Source organism: Petaurus breviceps, unplaced genomic scaffold (genome assembly GCF_028583685.1).
Source record: "Petaurus breviceps papuanus isolate PSGF00001 unplaced genomic scaffold, PetGlider_PUasm1.0 207, whole genome shotgun sequence".
Classification (NCBI taxonomy): domain Eukaryota; kingdom Metazoa; phylum Chordata; class Mammalia; order Diprotodontia; family Petauridae; genus Petaurus; species Petaurus breviceps.
Window position 1 is genome coordinate 8035885 of NW_027185850.1, and position 10031 is coordinate 8045915.

Consider the following 10031-nt stretch of genomic DNA (forward strand, 5'->3'; position numbering starts at 1 on the left):
TCACCTTCACTACAGTAGCAATCTCAATAGGGCTTATTTTCGGGGGAGGGCTTATTTTAGAGGAATCTTACACAGTAAGGGGAGGGCTTATTTTCGGGATAGGTCTTATTATCGGGGAAACACGGTATTATGATCCCCGTTTAACCAAGGGGAAAACTGAGGCCCAGGCGGGTTCAGTGGTTTGCCCAGGGTCACACAGCTAGTACGTATGTGGAATGGGGTGCATGCACATGCCACACACATGTACACACGTGTGTGCACATGCACACGCCTATTTCTTGCTGTAAATTGCCGACATTGCAAGTGCTGAATCATGAAGTGATGTCCTTGGTGATGCTGGGAGCCTCGGGGAGGGGTGCGGGGGCCAGACTTGACTCACTGTCTGTAGTATTGCTAACATGACAGTGTGACCCATGAGAAATGAGGCTGCTGAGCACTTTTATCACGTGTCCAGGTTGGCTGACCACCTTATCCCACCGTCTCGTCTGGTCCGTCAGCAGCCCCCCAGGTAGGAGCTATGGTCATCTCCATCCTCCAGACAGGGAACAGGCTGAAGGGGTCAAGTGGCTTGCCCTGGTGCACACAGTTCCTATGAGAAGCAGGACTTCATGAGCACAAGTCCGACCCCATGCCGCGGGATCTTACACTTCCTCCCCAGACTTCATGCTTGTGCTGATGGGCCCAGGTCTTCCCACTTTCCAACTGGCTTTATCCTTTCCTAGCTCAGTTCCCTGAGCCTTTGAAGCCTGTAGCATCTTGGCTTCAGGTGGGACCTGGAGTCAGGAAGACCCAAGTTCAAATCCGGTCTTGGACACATACCAGCTCAGTGACCCTGAGCATGTCACTTAATTTCTACCTCAGTAATCTCACCTGTAAAATGGAGACAATATCAGCTTCTTTCTCCCAGAGTTGGGAGAATCAAATGAGGTCATATTTGTAAAGCTTAGCAGAGAATCCAACACATAGTAGGGACTCAATAAATACGCTTTCACTTTCTCCTTTCCCCCAGATCTCTTCTCAGTAGCCCCCTACATCCCGCACTTTTCAGATAAACTGCTTCCACCCACCCACAGGCTCTGCCCTGAGGACACAGCAAACACACCCTTCCACCCCCCCACAGGGCAGCCATCTGCCGAGTCCTTTCAAGTGTCTCTCCAGAGGGTCTCTCATCTGTCCCCTCTCCCTGCCCACCCCCCAATACAGGCCCTTATCCCCTCTCCTCTGGGCTATTTTCAGAGTCTGCCTCTGGTCCCCAAATTCCTGCCCCACCGAGTGGCCGAAATCTCCCTGCTGCCCATGCCCGGGCTCCCAGCCTCTAAACCAGGCTGTTACACAGACACACTCTGTGCTCTGGCTACCCTGGCCTCACCACTGCTCCCTTTCTACAGAAAGTCATTTCCCACCTCCCAGTCTTTGTCCTTCACACCTGGACACTGTCCCTCTTTACCTCCACCTCCAGCACTACCCAGCTGCCTGTACCCCTCCTGTCCCCCAAAAAGGCCTCCCTTCTAGAGCCAGAAGGGTCCCCCACTGCAGCACACTGCCTCTCCCCAAAATGATCATGTATTTTTAGTATCACCAGTATCTGCTTCTCTGTAAACGTGTCCCCCGAGACTGTAAGCTGTTTGTAGGCAGGGCCGCCTTGCTTTTGCATCCTTTCCCAGCCCTTCTCTCACACAGGAGAAAAGCTTGTTGTTAGAATGATTGAAGAGATACAGAATTGGAGCTAGAAGGGCCCAACCCTTTGGCTTACAGATTAAGAAACTCAGGCCCAGAAAGAAGAAACCTCTCTCAAGATCTTCTAGGTGCGTCAGGATTGGAACCCAAGTCCCCTGGGATCCCAAGGTAGCCTTCTTGCTACTGAACAGTGCTCTCTCCTATGAGGTCCAGGCAATATAGAGTAAAGAGGCCACTGTCTTTGGCAGGGGGAGAACTGGGTCCAAGAACCAACCACCTGAGGCCCTTCTGGTCTCCTCCTCCACCAAACAAGGGGCTTCCTCTGGCCTCTCCCAGCTCCAAATCTAAGAGTCTGTCCATGGCCTGGCACTGTCGGCCCCCCCTCGCTTCCCCTGACATCCACTGCCAGCTGTATCCTGCCTGGCCATCCCCTCCTATACAGGCTTGTTTTGAACACACCCTTTCTCATCCTTGGGCAACCAGAGCAGATAAACAGCCAGGCAGCTAAGTGAAATCTGCAAGGGAAGGATTTCAAAGCAAGAGACACGGGCCCCAGAGAAAGGGTTTGCCCAATGTCAAAAAGGAGGCCAAGGGGCTGCATTCGAATACAGAGCCTCAGACTCCAGGGTCAGCACTACGATGCGCCTTTCATTGAGTCCACACTCCCCATTTATTTTACCTCTACTCATTGTAAGGCACAATGCCAGATCCCGACGGGGGAAGGGGGGAAATTAACCCCTGCTTTTGTGGTCTCTGGAGAGACCCTAGACCTCGCAGATCCCGGAAAGCCTCTCCTTTTCTGGATGCAGAAACAGGGAAGGGCCTTCCCCACAGCTCTGCAGTTAGAAAGGGTCAGAGCTGGGTTTTGGACTCGGGTCCTTCCACCCCAAATCCACTGGTCTTATCACTGCTAATAACAACAGCCTGGGTACAGCACATAGACTGTTTTCAAAGAGCTTTACAATATCACCCCCTTTTATCCTCACAACCCTGGGAGGTAAGTGCTGTTTGTTACCTTAGGCAGAAGTTAGTTGAATTGCCCAAGGTCCCGCAGCTAGGAAGTGTCTGAGGCTGAATTTGAACTCAACCCTAAGTCCAGCTTTCTATTCAGTGCATCACCAGTATATCCCAGATCCAATGGGGGTTCCTGTCTTGTGCCTATCAACGAACCTCTGGGGGAATTTGAGTTCCTTGGACGTGGGCAGCGGCCCAGAGCCCAGTAAATACAAGATAATACTAGGCAGTATATAAAATAACAAGATAATAATAATAAGTCAGGGAATCAGGATGGCTTTAGCTCCACAATCTGTGACTTTGGACAAGTCCCCTGAGCACCAAGCTCCCCCTCCCACAAATGGAGGGTGACAGGAGAAGGGGGCAGGGAGATAAACTGTGGGGTTCCTTTTGTCTCAGATTCTCTGGGCCCCCAGAACCATTATGGCACCTCCTTATTTCACCCCAAATTTGAGAACAGAAGGCCCAGAGTTCAGGACATGGAGTGAAAGGAGGATGTGTCAGCTAACAGCCTACAATTCTGGGTTTTTTTAAAGTTATTTAAAGAATTACCTCCTGACATTTCTGCTGCCTAATCATCAACAGGCTAATAGGGCAGCAGGCAGGGATGCCAGGGGAAGATCACCGGCCTCAGAGGAAGGACAGACCTCTGCTACTAAACTGAGTGCCCTCAGCACCTGACCCTGAACCTTGCTTTCCTCATCTGTAGAATGGGGCTAAGGACACCATCTGCCTCCTTAGTTTATCTGGAGGACCAAAAGAAACCAAGAAGGAACAGCCTCCTGGGGTAACTGCAGGACTGTTAGTGGGCTTCACCGCCCTCCTCCAAGGCCAGTGTGGTCCAGCAGTCAGTCAGCAAAGATCAAAGGAGCCCGACTTAGGTGGGGGGGGGGGGGGGTTACGGGTTTCAGCATCTTGGCCAGTCCAATGTCTTCTTTGTAAAGATGGAGAAATGGAGTCAGCATTTTTAGGACTGATATCACTGGACCACTCTAGCATCTTCTCGCATGTGCAAAGAATGAAAAAGGTCAGGGAAAGATTAAAAAAAAAAAAAGCCTGAGGCTTCTGGAGCTCCCTGAACAGCCCCGGGAGATCTGGGGAGATCTGCTGAGCCGGCAGCACCTGGGAGAGGTTGGGCCCTGGAAAGATTACAAAGGCCGGGTGCGAGCCGGCTGGGTTCTAGCTTGGGGAGGCCCTGAGACTGCAGCCAAGCCCTCCAGACCCAGAACCCATCCCGAGTCAGCCGGCTTACCATCTGCTGGCCGCAGGGCTTGTCCCGAGAAGCATCTTTTTTGTGTAATGTGTAAACGTGATGAGTGAAGGGGCCTGAAGATGAGACCCGCCTCCCACATCCGCACAGAGGCAAGAGGCAGGTCTTTGGAAAGGCCTGGTGTGGGAGTTTGTCTGGAGGAACTCTGCACATCTGTTAGGAGAGGGTTATTTTTTATTGGGGGACAGTAGGATGGACAGGTAGTGATGTTAAAAACTAATGAATAAATGATTATTAAAAATTGTGTATTGGGCATGGAGAGGCCCAAATCCTTGGCTCTTCCTATGGACCATTCTGAGCTCCTTCATCTGGAAAATGAGGAGCTGGTTGGACCAGATGATCTCAGAAGTCTCCCAGATGCTTTGGGGCCACAGATGACTTGTCTCCTCCAATTAAATTGTAGCATCTCTGAGGACAGACACCTCTCCTTTGGCATCCTCTGTTTCTGTCTCTGTTTGTGAAGTTCCTTTACAGCCCTAAACACTAAACAAAAGAGTTCTGATACCCCAAGGGCAGGTAGGTGGCTCAAGTAAACAGAGCAAGGACCCTGGAGTCAGGAGGACCTGAGTTCAAATCTGACCTTGGATGGTACTAGCAGGGTGACCCTGGACAAGTCACTTAACCTCCATTTGCCACAGTTTTCTTCTCATTCCAATGAGCTGGAGAAGGAAATGGCAAACCACTCTAGTGTCTTTGCCAAGAAGATCCCAAATGGGGTCAGGAAGAGCTGGTTCATAACCTTACCGATAGCCCAACTTTTATCTTTTTTTTTTTTTGTCTTTTTCTGTCTTTTATCCAAGGCAATCAGAGGATAAAGAAACTTCAGCTGGGACCAGACAGAGAGCCAGAAGTCTAAGCTAAGCCCAGAACTTGGGCTGTATCAGCTTCAGATAAACCACCCACCATCATGCCCACGAGATCTCAGGTTTGGGAATTTGCATTTCCCTAAGGTTATATTTACAGTAAAGTCTTCTCAAACCAAGCTAGAGAGACGTTTCTCCATGGCAGTCCCAATGCCCAGGAATCAGCCATGCCCTTTTTGGCTTTACTTGGGAAACCCTGCATTCAGCAGGGACTCCTGATAGGCAGACTACCCCTTTTTGGTGTTTAATTAATAAATATTTTTGGATTGGATCCCAATAGAAATAGAATGAGATTAACCCCAAGCATTAACACTTTATCTCACTCCAGGGGAAAGTGCCAGAGGACTAATTGCTTCTTCCCTGCTTTTTCTGCCAGATAGGGAGTTCAGGTAGGGGTGGGGATTGGGTTTAAAGCCTTCTTTACAGCAAGATTTAAAAGCTGGGAGGGGGGCATAAGTACTTGGGATGTCTTTAGTTTTGTTGAATGGTTTTCAGAGTAGCAGCTGGAAAAGATAGGCAACCTTTTGTGGCCAAAGCAGCAACTGAAGGTGGCCCACTTCCAGGGCATTGTGGACACATTTACAACCGGCTGGTCTGATTAGATTACTCTGGGTTGCTTGGAGTCTTTTCTGAGGACTGTTGCAGAACTTAAAAAAAAAAAGGCATTTCTGTTGAGACAGTCCTTAAACAAACCAGCCCAAATACCAAAAGGGCAAATATTCTCTTTTCTAAGCAACAGTTTAGGAAGTCTCAACTTGTTCTCCCCCCTGAGCTCTGGGGAGGGGGTGCATTGTGATTGGAGGGCCAAGACCTCACTTCCAGGCCTACCTCAGACACATCCCGGCTCTGTACCTTACCGAGGTGTTGAGGTTTCCTCAACCTTAAAATGAGCCTCCGAGGGCCCCTCCCCCTGTAAATCTCTGATCCCAGGAACATGATTTACTTTGTTGGAAGGAGTTCCCACACTGGGATTTCCCTACACATGAAATCCGGGTCTGGATAAGAAATAAAAAACACTTAAGTGCACTGGAATTCTGCCCCCCTCAACCCCCTCACACCCCAACAAGGAGCACCCAACTTGGGGAAAGGCCCTTCCACATTCAATGTGGAACCTTCTTGATTTCAGTGCAGGTTAAAAACATCAGCTGCTTTATTTACTTGTGGCCTTATCACTTGGGAATAAGTAAACGGCAAGAAACCACCAACATACCCCCAAGCACCAGTTCTGGGCATGACCCTGTACTAATTGAGTTTACAATCAACAGAAGAAAACCGGCCTAGCGGCAGATGTGACTGGAGTAGCATATGGACTTGGGGGGGCGGGGGGGGGGGGGGGGGGAATGCCCCCGCTTTTTTGTTATTGTGGGTTGGTGGGATGGGGGTGTTGCTGGGGGTGGGGGGGATTTTCCCCTTCTTCTCCTAAGCTTTTTCTTGGGGAAAAGGAAACTGGAGACCAAAGGGTGGCCGGTGGGAGGGAAGGTCCAGGGTTACATCAGCCCTGGCTTAACCTGCGCAGTAGCCCAAGGTCACATCCACCCTGACCGATTCTGAGAGCCCAGCAGGCCTCGGTGAGTAGGCCTCTGCATCCATTTAGGCAAGCTCACCTCCATCCGGAAACCCGGCGTCAAGTAGAGATTTGGGGACTTCAAGCTTGCCAGTTCTGGTCTTCCTCCCTCCCCCTCCCCACCCAGCTGATATATAATTTAACCAAATCCTCTCTATCCCATGCGCACAGCTATAAGGGAGGAGGGCCACTGATCTGACAGCAGTTGCTGCAGGGCCCCAGAAATCCCAGAAATCTTTGCCAGGCCACCAGAGCCCTAATGTTCCCGAGATAAGCCAACCATGCTTGGGGCAAGATTAAGCCCAGAACCCTAGCGGAAGGCGGTCCTTGGCTACATTTGCAAAGATACAGCCCGGGGCTCCTCCCTCCCCAGGCTGGAGCTGGGGCGGAGGAGTTGCCTAGGGTTTTCTCCCTCCCCCAACAAATAATTCCAGTAAACAAAACCCAAGTCCAAAACATGAATAGTGCAATTACTCTACCAGTTTATTGCAGGTATCGTATTCCAAAAATGTATAGCATAAATAACCTTTCATGTCACAAAATAACTTAGTACAATTCATAATAAAACTCCAAGAATTTAAACATCCCATCAAAATACAATAAAATATGGTTTTTAAATTTAATTAACCCCTTTGCTCTTCCATTTTAAGGGCATATAAACCAAAGAATACCCACACTACTGCTGTACATGAAAACTTCAACAATGCATATTTGTTTTATCTCAATGTAACGCAACCATCCTAAATGAATACATTTTTCCCCCTTCCTGCGTGGTTCTTAGCCAATTTTTTTTGTTCCTTTTGACTTTCGCTGGTTTCCAAACAGCTTCTGCCTTTCCCTCTCTTCTCTTTCCTTCTGCAAAGTCATCAGTCTCGGGCCCCCAAGAACGTGTAGTTGGACTCAGTCAGCCTACTGGACATCAATTTCTGTAATCCTTGCATCAGTCTCGGGAGTAACTGCTTGAGTAACTACAAAGGTATTTCAAAACTTCAGTGCAACTGGGCTGTTACAGTCAGTGGGAAGAGATCACCGTTCAGGGAGGTTAATCACTGGGACCCACTGATCCATGTAGCGGCTTTCCCGGCAAAAACAAATAAGCTGACTTAAGGCCGGATCCTTCCATTGAGAGGAATGTGGATTCTGGAAAGAAATGAATACTTAAGAGTTAAAAATGGTTCTGCATGTTTAAAACACAAGCACTTATTTGCTAATAATAACCAGGGTGCTGTTGGTGAAGGGGAAGAGGAACATGGGAAGGTCTATTTCCTAGACCTGGAGTCTCAGTAAAAATTAACACAAGGCTTCCCCACCCTCCACTGCTGGCCTGAGGGGTTGCTATGGGAAACTCCCAGAAGCCTAACCTTAATTTAAGGGGGGGGGGGGGTTGTCAGAGGGGAACTCTGAACAGGGGCTTCCAGAATCTGAAGGCTGGACTTCACTCCCCCACTCCCCCCCCTCAAATCTGTCTCTAGGCAGCCTTGCAAAATACTATATAAATATCTGCTATCATTGCATTCTTTTTCCTGGACTTGATCCAAGCATTTCAAAGGCCACGTTCTCCAGTCAGAGCACACCACTATGGGCCTGCATGAGTGATAACTATCTGTCCATAGGAATGGCCACCCCTTGCACAACTGTGGACTCAGCCCTAGGTGGCCCCTTGCTTTGCACATGAAAGCAGAGGGAGCTGAAGCCAGGAGAGTGTAAGCTCCTTGAAGGCAGCAGTGGTTTTTATTTTTCATAGTTACTGAAGTCACCGGGGTCATGTTTTCATGGCATCTCTTTGAAGGACTGGGGTGGAGAGTGGCCACATGCATGAGTTCACATTCAAAGAATCAGGTCGATTTCATAATAGTTAAACTACATACTTCTTGCCGCACTTAAAGAAACCCCAAGCTGTTGACTTTATCTGGCTAGCTTTAAAAACATTAATATTTAAAAGGCCAAAAATAAGTGGAAACCAGAGCTTCCCAGATCAATGATGGTGTGATGGTCCCCTTCCAGCTCCAAATATAAGCTCCTAAGATGTTTATCTCCAACTCAGGACTTGCCTACCCTCCAACAGGCATCAAGGTTTAAAAAAAACGCTCCCCTTTTCAAAAAATGCAAGTTTTCAGGGAAATTTTCCACTGCCCTCCCCACTGGATTTCCAGGGAATCAGCAACGCCTGCCTCTTCCCTCCCCACCCCCTGCAGTGTTCCTATTTATAGCTCGGACTGGCAGAGAATGGAGGTGACTCCTCGTTGAGGGCGCGCCAGGAATTTACTTGGCTTTATCTAATCTGCGCTGCTAAAAGAATTAGTCACGGGAGGCGGACAGACAGAAGGAGCCGGGCGCTCGGCTGCTGACTCACGCCCGGGGAGCTCTCCGGAGCCGGCCCGGCTGCGCCGCGCAAACGTGTTGGGGCATGTTCTGTCCCGACAGAGTCTGGATGATGAAACCAGCCCCTTTCGGCTGAAAGTCCGGCCGGCTCTGCCCCCCCCCCCCCCACCGCAATCAGGTGACGGTCAGGCGGAGGCCGCCCATCCCCTGCGCTGGCCCCAGGGCCCCGGGCCCGCTTACCGTCACCAGCACACAGTGCAGGTCCGGGGGCTGCTCGGCTCCCCCGCCCGGGGCGGCCGCGGCCGTGGCCGTGCCCCCCGTGCCCAGAAGCAGCAGCTCGGCCAGGCGCCCGGGGTTGCTGACCCTCAGGATGTTGATGTCATTCTCACAGCAGAACGCCTGGATGAGGGTGAAATGGATCTGCAGGGCCACGTCCCGATCGTCATCCTCGTCCGCGGCCAGCAGGCACAGCACCACGTTATCGGGGTCCCTGCGGGGGAGGGGCGCGGGCAGTCAGGGGCTGGGGCAGGAGGTGGGGAGGCCCCTCCTGCAGCCAGGACACCCCCCCCCCACCACACACACACACACACACACACACACACGTGCAACCGGCGGAGCCCCAGGGACGCACACGCATGCACCGAGCAGCGAGCACGGCCCCGGCGCCCCGGCCAGCTCCCTGACGCAGGGACACGCGTGCACACCACGCAGGGACTCGCTCCCACACGCATGCACCCAGCCGCCCTATCACAGCAAGCTACAGATAGTGGAGCTCTCAGCAGCAGAGTTTGGGAAAGGAGAGGACCGACAAAGCGGGGGTGCAGCAGGAAAGTAAGCAAGTGTCCCCAAAGTGGGGCGCGGAGGGGAGGGGGGACAGGTGCGCCGCCCCTCCCCCACTTACACGTTGAGCAGTTTCGCCGCCTCGTAGACCCCCACCGTGATGCTTCGCTGACTCAGGGCTTTGCTGAGAACCTCCTCCAGGGCATCCCCGACCTTGTCCATCCTGACAGCGGGCACAAGGGAAGCGGGTCGGTCAGTCACGGCCGGGGCCATCACTCCCACCCCCTGGCCTCTGCACACAAGTCCACAGCCGGGCTGGCGCCCGGCACCCCCGGAGGCATAGGGTGCCACGCGGGGCGCAGCTGGGCACTAACTTCTGCCGCACCGGGCTCACCGCCTCCCCACCCTGCCCTCGCACGCGTGCCCACCTCCCGGTCCACACACGCCCTGGTCCAGGAGAGAAGTGCCATTTCCCACTCGCAGCCCTCCCCCCACAGGGGACACTTCCTTTCCTCGGAGCTCAACCCACAGCCCAGCTGCA

At 51.8% G+C, this 10031-nt stretch overlaps 1 protein-coding gene and 1 long non-coding RNA gene across 2 annotated transcripts in view; one reads left to right on the plus strand and one right to left on the minus strand.

Moving 5' to 3' along the window:
• Window positions 1-6848: 6848 nt before the first annotated feature.
• LOC138164875 (growth arrest and DNA damage-inducible protein GADD45 alpha) overlaps window positions 6849-10031 on the minus strand; it is a 3849-nt gene continuing 666 nt past the window's right edge. Inside the window, exons 2-4 of the mRNA XM_069092809.1 lie at window positions 9612-9713; window positions 8951-9200; window positions 6849-7528 (exon numbers count right to left, since the gene is read on the minus strand). Of these exons, the coding sequence (XP_068948910.1) occupies window positions 7415-7528; window positions 8951-9200; window positions 9612-9713 (466 nt within the window). The 3' untranslated portion in view covers window positions 6849-7414. The remainder of the gene's footprint in view (window positions 7529-8950; window positions 9201-9611; window positions 9714-10031) is intronic.
• The window catches only part of LOC138164876 (uncharacterized), a 14173-nt gene continuing 13203 nt past the window's right edge, over window positions 9062-10031 (plus strand). The window contains exon 1 of the long non-coding RNA XR_011169206.1: window positions 9062-9541. This is a non-coding gene — a long non-coding RNA (uncharacterized lncRNA). The remainder of the gene's footprint in view (window positions 9542-10031) is intronic.